The following is a 12,233-nucleotide window of genomic DNA, read 5'->3' as shown; positions in this document are numbered from 1 at the left end:
TCCCTTCCTAGAACTTCCCAGGGAACAGTTGACTAGGTGTCTCTTCCTTGAGTGACAAGCAGCAGTCTCCCTATGGTGCCTGGAGGAAGCTGATTCTTCCCCCCCACAGGCTGTGCCCTAAAGGCCATTCTCTGCCTTGGGCTAGAGCAGTGGGTGTCACCTGTCCTAACGCTGCAGCCCTTAACACACTTCCTTCTGTTGTGTGGAGCCAGAAAGTTATTTTCATTGTCACTGCATAAGTGTGATTTTGCTACTGTTATGAATTGTAATGTAAATGTCTGATCTGCAACCCCTGTGGGAGTGTGGGCTGATGTTGAGAACAGCTGGTCCAAAGGAGAGGAAGCATGCCTGTCCCTTCAGACCCGGGGCCTGGGCTCCCATCTTTTGGAAAGCAGTTGGCCACATAAGCTACCAGGCAGGTTTGGAGGGCTAGCCCCTCCCCACGGAAGGGATGGTGCTGCGGGGTCAGACAGCCTTCCGCTCGGTGACACTCTTAGGGAACATTTCACAGTCAACAGAGGCTAACCGTCTAGAAATCAGAAGGAAGAACATTTCAGGCACAAGGGAAAGCTAGTGTGATGCTGTAGATCTAGAGCTGGAACCCCGTGGGGTGATCTAGAAACGGACAGAGGGCCAGCGTGGCCGGACAACAATGGACAGCGTGGTCTCTCAGACGCTGCAGGAAGCGAGTGCAGGGTTGCTTCTTTTGGGAGGGAGGCTGTGTAGGGCAGAATGTCAGGTGTGGGTTCTGCTGAATCTAGTGAGAGGCAGTTGAGAGTTTAAGCAGGGGATGACACGACTTGATACCAAATCACTCTGATGCACGGAAGTGGATGCCGGGAAGCCAGCTTGCAGACAGGGAGGGCACTTTTACTGGCTACTGAGACGATGCTGGTTGAGGTGGAGGCAGTAGAGAATGGCTGCGGGCAGTTGGAGAAGTTGCTGAAGAACCGGGTGTAGGCCGGGGGAAAGGGACACGTGAAGATAGTCCCACGTGTGGGCTTTGGGAAAGGCAGGGCTGGCGGGCCCGGGGTCAGGGAAAGCAGGCTTGGAGGAAGTCAAGGTCTGCGCTGGATGTTTAGATGCAAGTGTGCTGTGCCCGAATTGATGGCAGTCATGGGGGTGGGGGAGGGGCTGTGCGGCGCTCCAGTCTGTCCTGGGAGCCTTGACAATCTATCTGTGTTCAAATCTGTGCCACCACTTACTAGTCACATGGCCTTGAGTGAGTTATTCTGACTTCTGGGCTTGGTTCCTATTTGTTTTTTGTTTGCTTTGATTTTTTTTTGGAGACAGTTTTCATGTAGCTCAGGGTGGTCTCAAATTTGTTATATAGTCAAGGATCGCCAACTCTACTTCCCAAGTGTTCCAATCACAAGCCTCATAACCAGTTTTGTTTTTCTAATTATAAAATGTGGATATAAAAGGAAAGGTACCTTTTAGGCATTTAAGAGGGTTAACTAGGATAACCTACAGAAGACAAAGACATTTGCTGCCGTGTAAGCCTGGCATACAGTAAACCCTGATAAACATTGGTGATTATCACTGCTGTGCATCTGCCGTGCGTGTGCGTGTGTGTGCGCGCGTGCGTGTGTACGTGTGTGTGTGCACGCGCGCGTGTGTGTATTCATGTGCATCTGACTTCCCCTGCTGGTGACGGTTCATCTCTTGTCATCCACCGGTCTGTGCTTCTAGGTCCTCAGCAAGTCTGAGGTGCCTCACAGTGACTTTGGATGTGTCCATACAGTGCACATGGGTAGCGCAGGTGTCTGTGCACCTGGTGGGTTTCTGTGAACATGCAGGGTGAGTGTGGTTGACTAAGCTCTCTTTGGTTGCACTTCCTGGGTTGTGAAGCAGGTGTGACTGTCTCTGTAGGCTCCTATGCTGATTCTGGCACATTCCCTGGGTGCTCACTTGGGCTAGGCAGCTGATGATGTAAGCTCTGCTGAACACGCCCAGCTAGGATTTTATTCCCAAAGTGAGTTGTTATTTTAATGAGTGTGCCGTAGGGTTCAGAAAGCTCCTAATAAAAACAGCTGCTGTCTTTCAAACAAGGAGCTTTTTAGTCTGGCAGCCGGAAGACAAAGACAAGCTGTGAATACCAGACAGCTCTCCAGGAGAGCACCTCTTCTTGTTCATGGTGGAGGCCCCATAGAGGAGGCTTTGGGCTTGAGCCACACTTCTGGCTTCCCTCTTTACTGAGTAAACTGAGCAGTTTTCCCTGTTTCTCACCTGTAAAACCCAGCGCCTGAGACAGAGTGCGAATGTAAAAGGTTGGCGATGGTGCCCGGCACCCTGCTGTTACTATTATTTTGCTGTTGTTGCTATTTGTTAGTGGGATTAGCATTCCTCTCAGAGTGGGAGAAGGAAGCAGCGGGGTGCACTATTCAGGGAACCAACACTTTCCCACTCCCTTTCTGGGTTAAGGTGAAGAGAGCCTGTGTAGGAGAGTCTGCCTGTTGCCACTGCAGCCAGATTAGGTCGAGGCTGAGGGGCATTTTCAGGGCTGCCTGTACTCCACAGCACAGCTGGTTTCCAGACGAGGAGATGTGAGTGCAGGGGTCAGAAATGCAGCTGAGAGAACACAGGTGCACACTGCAGATTCAGCTTCTTCGGCCATCTCTGTGACTCACCTCTGTTCTCTGCATCGGCAAGCATTTCTCTGTGAGATGTGAGCAGGGACCCTTCCTCTCTCGGGCACCAAATGCCACACATGACCTATTTCTGCTTTTCTGACTCCAGCCTCTTCCTGCCAGGACAAAGTATCTGGTGGAGGAAAACTGTCACTATCAGGCTCTCTTGATATCCTGTCCCCTCCCCTGCCTTGACAGCAGCTGCTGTCCCTTCTGTGACATGCTTACAGAGTCAAGCTTTTTCCTGATGCAATTCCTCTCCACCATGTTCCGCAGTGTTGGGTGGCAGTCCTGGAAGGCAAGTTCTACAGATTGAAGACTCCCTGAGCATCAGGCTCCTTGTCCCAGGCCCTCAGCCAGCGTTAGCATCCTGACAAGGAACTGGGGATTGGGGTGGCAGCATCACCAGCCACATATGGGTGGAGTGTCTAAGCCCTGGATCTTGTTGACTTTGAAGCTCAACGCGGCACTGTGTAGCCTCCTAGAGACAGCAGAGGAAAATCTCAGTCTTTTGGAAGATTTCCTTCTTGGTCTTGGCATTGGCTCTCAGGAGAACCTGTCTGTGAGTGTGAATAAATGGGCAGAGAGCTTCAGCTTTGTGCCCTGGGCCAAGTTCACTTCCTAGTTTGGCCTCTTGTCCTTTGCCCCACGAGTTTGGATTCTTTGGGTTAGACCCATCACTTCGGGCTCATTCGCTTCCCTGGATTTTCTCCGTGGTGAAGTACTTCTCATTCTTTAAGCCTCTGCTCATGGGCCACCCCCTGTAAGAGGGCTGATGGGCAGCTTTCCCTGACCGGCAGCCAGTGCAGTCCCAGTCCCATTTGGTGGTCCTTCTCGTGGATGTGAACTTCTCCCTTAAGGTTCACCAGGAGACTGGCCCAGTATTGCACGTGTGTCTCCCTCTGCAAGCCCCGTGAGCTCAGGGTTATGTCTGTTTTATTGGTCAGTGATATACCTAGTACCTGGCACAGGCATAGAAGATTCCCAGCAAATCTGTGTTGAACAATGACCTCCACACACACGAGCACACTCAGGAACATGTACACACACAGAGCAGCCAAGTCTGCCTATTGGTAAGGCATTAAGTGGGAATTTAAACGTTTGAGGTATTTAAATCAGTCCTTTAGTAGAGACAGACTGGCTCTTTGCAACCAATGGGAAATGTTTAGGACCATTTTTCCAGTATCATGAATACTATCTTTGTCTTTAACATATTTTTTAAGGAAAAAGTTATGGCCACTACAATGTCTTGCTTGGAGCTTCCCTTCATTGTGGTGGTTTTGAATCAAACTCCCGTGGCCTTTGTACTCCTGGGGAGGTGAAAATAGGAAGGTCCCTGAAGTCGCTGTCAGCTTGTGTAGCAGCATATGTGAGCTCCTGTTTCAGAGAAAGACCCTGTCCCAAAAACGAAGGCAGAGAGTAATTGAGGAGGACAGCAGACATTTACCCCTGGCCTCCATATACACATACACACATATGTGTGTACACAAGAAGCATGTGCAAACACCATACATAGTATTTTTATATGAAATCCTGAAACTGTATCAGAGACATCTGGTCACAAACACCATGAATATTCTGGGCCTGAGTGTCTCGAGGAAGCCAGTCAAGCAGGTGCATGCACGTGTCAGCTGCACAGCTGTGAGTAGCACTCATTTCCCAACCTCTCTGCCCCAGCCCATCAACACATTCTAGCATCGATTGGAATATTTTCACCTAATTTGAAATTTCTGTATTGTAGGTCCGCAGATTGAAATGGATTTTCTTAATGAAGACTCAAATGTCTTGGTCTTTTCACTTCTTGTAGAAGTGTTCATGGCCTCCATCAGCTTTAAGCCATGTGTACTTGTACTAGATGGGATTGAAGAGTTGATTGGCATTTATGGGATTTCAGGTCAGAAGGTAACATCTTTTAAAAATAACACTTATCTTTATGAAAAATACGGCCCCATTATTTAGGGTTATATAATACATTTCTATTGTGTTGTGTTTCTAGGTATCCCTATCCTTGATTCTAATTATTGCTTTATGTTTTATTAGACATGTTTACATGGCATTCACCATGGACTGGGAACCGGCTTTAAATGCATCAACATATTCTTTTTGTCTTAGAATCAAAGGTCTCAATTATACACAGATGTTCAAAAAGAGACTACTCATTCTTGGTTGGACAGAGGGCAAGGAGATGCTAGGTGTTGTCTAAAGTCCAAAGACAATTAATTGGTGGGATCAGGATTGAGACACAGGATGCCAGTGGGATGCCTACTGCCATGACTGACAACCTGTGTTCAATACCTGGGATCGTGTATTAGAAGAGAACTGACTGCCAAGAGTTGTCCTTTGACCTCTGCACTTGTGCCCTGGCACCCGCCTGCACATATACATACACACGTGCACGCCAAATAAAGACATGAAAGTGTAATCAAAATTCTAACAACAATCAGGAGAAGATCGCATTGGGTATTTAACACATGATAGGTTTTATTTTTTAGATTTTTTAAAATTTAAATTAGAAACAAGGTTGCTTTACATGTCAATCCCAGCACCCTCTCCCTCCCCTCCTCCCAGCCCCTCCCCACCAATCGCCCCATCTCACCACCCAATCCCCACTCCGTTCCCCAGGGAGGGTGAGGCCCTCCAATGGGGGATCTCCAGAGTCTGTCATTTCATTCAAGGCAGGGCCTAGGCCCTTCCCCAAGAGTCCAGGCTGAGAGAGCATCCCTCATTGTGGGATGGGCACCCAAAATCCATTTGTATGCCAGGGATAAATACTGATCTACTATCCAAGGCCCCATAGATTGCCTAGGCCTCCTAACTGACACCCACATTCAAGGGGTCTGGATCAGTCCCATGCTGGCCTCCCAGCTATCACTCTGGGGTCCAAGAGCTCCCCCTTGTTCAGGTCAGCTGTTTCTGTGGGTTAAACAAGCCCAGTCTTGACCTCATTAGTCCTCCCTCTCCTTCGCTGGATTCCAGTTCAGCTCTGTGTTTAGCTGTGGGTGTCTGCCTCTGTTTCCATCAGCCACTGGATGAAGGCTCTAGGATGGCAAACAAGGAAGTCGTCAATCTCATTATCAGGGAAGGGCATTTAATATAGCCTCTCCATTATTACTTAGATTGCCAGTTGGTGTCATCTTTGTAGATCTCTGGAAATCTCAATAGTTACAGATCTCTCTTCAAACCTATAATGGCTCCCTCTAGTATGGTATCTCTCATCCTGCTCTCCTCTATTCTTCCCCCACTCTACCTTCCTGCTCTCCCATGTCCTCCTCTCCCCTCCTTTTCTCCGCCTCTCTTTCTCCCCGCACCCTCTCCCCTCCCACCATGTACCCAATCTGCTCAGGAGATCTTGCCTCATTCCCCTTCTCTGGGGTACTATGCATATCTCTCTTAGGGTCCTCCCTGTTCCCCAGACTCTCTGGCAGTGGGATTGTAGACTGGCACTCCCCTGATCCATGTCTAAAATCCATTATATGAATGAGTACATACCATGTTTGTTTTTTTGTGACTGGGTCACCACAATCAGGATGGTTTCTTCTAGTGCCATCCATTTGCCTGCAAATTTGAAGATTCCAATGTTTTTTTCTGCTGAGTAGTACTCCACTGTGTAAATGTACCATATTTTCTCTATCCACTCTTCAGTTGAGGGGCATCTAGGTTGCTTCCAGGTTCTGGCTATTACAAAGAATGCTGCTATGAATACAGTGGAACAGATGTCCTTGTTGTATGAATGTGCATCTTTTGGATATATGCCTAAGAGTGGAATTGCTGAATCTTGTGGTAGACTGAGTCCCATTTTTCTGAGGAATCTCCATACTGATTTCCAAAGTGGCTGTACAAAGTTGGCACTCCCACCAGCAGTGGAGGAGTGTTCCCCTTTCTCCACATCCTCTCCAGCATAAACTGTCATTGGTGTTTTTGATTTTAGCCATTCTGACAGGAGTAAGATGGTATCTCAGAGTTGTTTTGATTTGCATTTTCCTGATGGCTAGGGATATTGAGCACTTTCTTAAGTGTCTCTCAGTCATTTTAGACTCCTCTATTGAGAATTCTCTATTTAGATCTGTAGCCCACTTTTTAATTGCATCCTTTGGTGTTTTGGAGACTTACTTCTTCAGTTCTTTGTAAATTTTGGAGATCAGTTCTCTGACAGATATGGGGTTAGTAAAATTCTTTTCCCATTCTGTGGGCTGCCTTTTTGTCTTGTTGACTGTGTCCTTTGCCTTCAGAAGCTTCTCAGATTCAGGAGATCCCATGTATTAATTGTCGACCTCAGTGTTTGTGCTACTGGTGTTATGTTCAGGAAGTGGTCTCCTGTACCAATACATTCAAGGGAACTTCCCACTTTCTCTTCTAAGAGGTTCAGTATGGCTGGATTTATGTTGAGGTCTTTGATCCATTTGGACTTAAGTTTTGTTCATGGCGATAGACATGGATCTATCTGCAGTCTTTTACATGCCAGCATCCAGTTATACCAGCACCATTTGTTGAAGATGCTTTCTTTTTCTTTTTCTTTTTCTTTTTCTTTCTTTCTTTCTTTCTTTCTTTCTTTTTTTGGTTGTTCGAGACAGGGTTTCTTTGTATTGTTTTGGAGGCTGTCCTGGAACTCGCTTTCTTTTTTCCACTGTATAATTTTGGCTTTGTTGAAGATCAGGTGTTCATACATGTATGGGTTAATATCAGGGTGTTCAATTCGATTCCATTAGTCTACCTATCTATTTTTGTGCCGATACCAAGCTGTTTTCAGGACTATAGCTCTATAATAGAGCTTGAAGTCAGGGATGGTGATGCCTCCGGAAGTTGCTTTGACAGGGTTGTTTTGAGTAGCCTTGGTCTTTTGTTTTTCCATATAAAGTTGATTATTGTTCTTTCAAGGTCTGTGAAGAATTGTGCCAGTATTTTGATGGGGATAGCATTGAATCTGTAGATTGCTTTTGGCAGGATTGCCATTTTTACTACATTGATCCTACCTATCCAAGAGCATGGGAGGTCTTTCCATTTTCTGGTGTTTTCTTTAATTTCTTTCTTTAAAGACTCAAGGTCCTTGCGATACAGGTCTTTCACTTGTTTGGTTAGTGTTACCCCAAGGTATTTTATGTTGTTTGTGGCAATTGTAAAGGGTGATGTTACTCTGATTTCTTTCTCAGGCCTCTTATAGTCTGTATATATTAGGGCTACTGATTTTCTTGAGTTGATCTTGTATCCTGCCACTTTGCTGAAGGTGCTAATCAGCTGTAGGAGTTCCCTGGTAGAGTTTTTTGGGTCACTTATGTAAACTATCATATCATCTGCAAATAGTGAAAGTTTGACCTCTTCCTTTCCAATTTGTATCCCCTTGATCTCCTTTTGTTGTATTATTGCTCTAGCTAGAACTTCAAGTACAATATTGAAGAGGTATGGAGAGAGTGGACAGCCTTGTCTTGTTCCTGGTTTTAGAGGAATCGTGTTGAGTTTCTCTCCATTTAGTTTGATGTTGGCTGTTTGTTTGCTGTATATAGCTTTTATTATGTTTAAGTATGTTCCTGTTATTCTGGATCTCTCCAAGACCTTTTTCATGAAGGGGTGTTGGATTCTGTCAAAGGCTTTTTCAGCATCTAGTGAGATGATCATGTGATTTTTGTTTTTCAGCTTGTTTATATGGTGGATTACATTGATGGATTTTCGTATGTTGAACCATTCCTGCATCCCTGGGATGAAACCTACTTGATCATGGTGGATGAGTTTTCTGATGTGTTCTTGGATCCAATTTGCCAGTATTTTATTGAGTATTTTTGCATCAGTGTTCATGAGGGATATTGGTCTGAAGTTCTCTTTTTTAGTTGTGTCTTTGTGTGGCTTGGGTATCAAAGTTATTGAAGTTTGGCAAAGAGCCTTCTGCTTTTATTGTGTGTAATACGTTGAGGAGAATTGGTATAAGTTGTTCTTTGAATTTCTGGTAGAATTCTGAACTGAGGCCATCTGGCCCTCATTTTTTTGGTTGGGAGATTTTTGATGACTGCTTCTGTTTCCTTAGGTGTTATAGGTCTATTTAAATTGCTTATCTGTTCTTGATTTAATTTTGGCAAGTGATATCTATCCACAAAATTGTTCATTTCCTTTATATTTTCGAATTTTGTGGAGTACAGGTTATCAAAGTATGACCTGATGATTCTCTAGATTTCCTCAGTTTTCATTGTTATGTCCCCCTTTTCATTTCTGATTTTGTTGATTTTCATGTTCACACTCTGCCGTTTGGTAAGTTTGGATAAAGGTTTGTCTATTTTGTTGATTTTCTCAAAGAACCAACTCTTTGTTACATTGTATTGTTTTCCTAGTTTCTACTTTATGGATTTCAGCTCTCAATTTGATTATTTCCTGGTGTCTACTCTTCTAGGGCAAGTTTGCTTCTTTGTGTTCTAGAGCTTTTAGTTGTGCTGTTAATTCTCTAGTGTGACTATTTTCCAATTTCTTCATGTGGGCACTTAGTGCTGTGACCTTTCCTCGTAGCACTGCTTTTAAAGTGTCCGGTAAGTTTGAGTATGTTGTGTTTTCGTTCTCATTGAATTCTAGGAAGTCTTTAATTTGTTTTTTATTTCTTCTTTGACCCAGGTCCATTATTCAATTTCCATAAGTTTGTAGGGTTTCTGCAATTTGTGTTTTTGTTGAATTCTAATTGTAATGCAAACTCATGATAGTTTTACTGCAAAAAGTAACAATTCTTTACCATAACACAAGGTCTTCTTGTTTTATTAAGCAGTTCAATTTGCCTTTTATTAGCTTTCCTCTGATTAGCACAGTAGGTTATTCTTCAGAGGTTTGAGAGTTTATTAAATTCTTTGTGGACACCTATTTTGAAGAGGCCAGATTTGCACTGTTAGATTCATCATAGACGCATCAGTCAGATACGGTTTCACTCTGTGTGAATTTGTATTTCTTACTACCTAATGCTTTCCTATCCAAGTTCTCTTAGTGGCCATAACCCATTCTCCCCCTGTACTCATACCCAATACTCCACCTCCTCTAAGTTTGAAAACCATCAGCAAAGTAATTTGAAGGTCTTTGACATTTTCAAATGTCTCCAATAGGCGAAAGACTTCTCGTGGCTCCCTTGCTCGCTCCCTCACCATTGTAAATTCATTCTGAGCACCGTCTCCTCCAGTCTGTCCTGCAAGTCACTGTGCGCGCGCCCCGATGTGCGGACTGTGGAGCTCTCGGGCATGGGGGATGAAGACACGAAGTTCAGCATCTTCAAAAAGCATCTTTCCACTCGTGACCAAGAACGCTTTGAGCAGAGCAGAGCCATCTTGAGGAAGAAACCAAACCTGAACCCTCTGAAGCTCACCGTCATAGCCAGCGAGCTGCAGGAATGTAGGATTTACCGCAATGAGTTCCAGTGTCTGCGGGAGTACTTGGAGGTGACCTCTGTCCAGGAACTCTGGGAGTTGATTCTGAAACGCTGGGTTGAAGATTATAGTTGGAATTTGAAGCACAAAGAGGTTGCAGACCGAGAGGTGGCTTCAGGAAAAGGTTTGGGCAGTGTTGATACCTTGGTGGGAGTGTACAGTTGCTCAGGAGAAGGGTCTATGGAGGGAATTGTCATTATACATACAAGACTTCATTAGATTTGAATTTCAGATCAACAAGTAATGGTTTATGGGAGGCATATAAAAAGAAAAGATGGTATTCTGTGGGCTGGAGAAGCATCTCAGCAGTTCCCAGAGCTTACTGCTCTTGCAGAGACCTGAATTTGGTTCCCAGCATCCACTTCAGGGAGCTCACAGTTACCTCTAACTTCATTTCCTGGAGACCTGACATCTTCTGGCCTCTGCAGGCACCTGCATTCATGTAGTGCACCTGAAGTCTTGCAGACACATGTAAACAAAACATAAGTCTTTAAAAATACTCTTAGGATAGAAACATGTCTCTGCTAGTTCATAGGATGCACTAATTGGATCCCAGAAAAGTAACAAGTAATTCTCAGAGTAAATATGTTCCAAATATTGCATGGGGGCATATTTATACTAAAAATTGGTTTATCTGAAATTTATATTTAACTGGGTATCTCTTCTTATGGCTAAATTTGGTGACTCTGTCTAGAAAGATGTGTGTTGACTATAAAGAGAACTGCATTAGGCACAAATTTAAATTTTTGGGGGCTCTGAAAAAACTGTACTTTTATTTGTTTTGTTTGTTTGCTTTTTGAGACAGGGTTTCTCTGTACAACAGCCCTGGCTGTCCTGGAACTTGCTCTGTAGACCAGGCTGGTCTCGAACTCACTGAGATCCTCGGGCCTTTGCCTCCCAAGTGCTGGGATTAAAGTGTGTGCCACCACTGCTGTCAAAAGTGTACTTTTATTATTTCTATAACTCAGTAAAAAACCTCTGTCTTTATTCCATGGTCCTACTTTTGGATTATTCCAGAATCCTACCCAGTGAATTTAGGTATACTCTCTATGTCTCCAGCCAATGGGGCCTCTTAAGTCTGGCAATTCAAATACTTTCCATATTTCTCTTGGATGGGGCCTTGATGTATATGGGTCTTTGACTGTCATCTGTCCCTGTACAGTCTTCTGCGTTGGTAGTTGATCTCAAATGGATCACAGTCCTTAAAGTGTCCCTCCCTTTGTGGCTCCTTCTAGGAGCAGTGTTTTGTCATCCTTTCTTGGTTGTTCTGTTTCTGCTGCCCCCTGCTGGTGCAGTCCCTCATCCTCGCCACAGAGAACCTTATCCTGGCTTTTGTTTTGTTTCTGAGACAGGCTCTCTATGTGTAGTTCTGGCTGGTCCAGAACTTGCTATGTAGCCCAGTGTAAAAGGAAGCTTTTCCTTGAGAGAAAAGCCTTCCCGCCAGCCTGGTTCTAGAGCCGCATCAGTCCCAAATAAACACACAGGAGGCTATATTCATCATGAAGCTGTTGGCCTTGCTTGTTTCTTACTGGCTAGCTCTGACTTAAGTAATTACCCCATAATTGTTAATCTAAGTATGTCTCTTACCGGAGAAGTTTCCGGGCTTCCTACCCCATGGCGTTACATCTCGACTCCCTGTGTTTCTCCTCCCCAGAGTCCTCCTGGACTCCTAGTCCCACCTATCTAGATTCCCTGTTGGCCAGACAGTGCTTTATTGACAAATGCACAGGACTTTCCCAATAGCCCAGGCTGGACTTCAGCTCACAGAGCTCCACCTGCTCTTGCCTCCCATGTGCTGGGACTAAAACTGTGTGCCACTGCACCTGGATTCCCTGGCTCCTTCAGTTCCAATTTCCTCATCAGCTCTCTCCTGGATTTTTCTCAGCTCTGCAATGGCTCCTTTCTTCCTAGGTGATGAAAAAAGCTCATCTTATGAGTCTATTGTTTGTGGTAACCAACTTACTCTAGAATTTGTTTATGATATCAGCAGTCAGGCTTTTGAAAATTTTTATTCTCTCAGGCTGTTGTCTCTGCTGTAGGCTTGTGAAGTCTGTTCTGAAACATGCTCTCCTTGTTTTGCTTCTGCTGCATCAATCTTCTCTTCGGGCCGTGGAACCTAGCTTGGAATGGGATTGGAGAGGTGGATGAGTAGTACAGGATACGTTGATTACTTCTGAGCTGTATTGTCTCACCCAATTTTCTGATCTGCAGTTTGCACGTC

The 12,233-nt window shown here is 44.8% G+C and overlaps 1 protein-coding gene across 5 annotated transcripts in view; it reads left to right on the top strand.

Annotated features, from left to right (window-relative positions):
- Positions 1-12,233, top strand: part of LOC101828970 (tetratricopeptide repeat protein 41-like) — a 68,762-nt gene that overhangs the window by 16,133 nt on the left and 40,396 nt on the right. For all 5 annotated transcript variants that reach the window (XM_040755142.1, XM_040755143.1, XM_040755146.1 and 2 more), the window contains 2 exons: positions 4,372-4,532; positions 9,695-10,136. In XM_040755142.1, the coding sequence (XP_040611076.1) occupies positions 4,372-4,532; positions 9,695-10,136 (603 nt within the window). The remainder of the gene's footprint in view (positions 1-4,371; positions 4,533-9,694; positions 10,137-12,233) is intronic.

The sequence above is a fragment of the Mesocricetus auratus genome, unplaced genomic scaffold (assembly GCF_017639785.1).
Source record: "Mesocricetus auratus isolate SY011 unplaced genomic scaffold, BCM_Maur_2.0 Super-Scaffold_100011, whole genome shotgun sequence".
Taxonomy (NCBI): Eukaryota; Metazoa; Chordata; class Mammalia; order Rodentia; family Cricetidae; genus Mesocricetus; species Mesocricetus auratus.
This window is presented reverse-complemented; position numbering and strand designations above follow the sequence as displayed.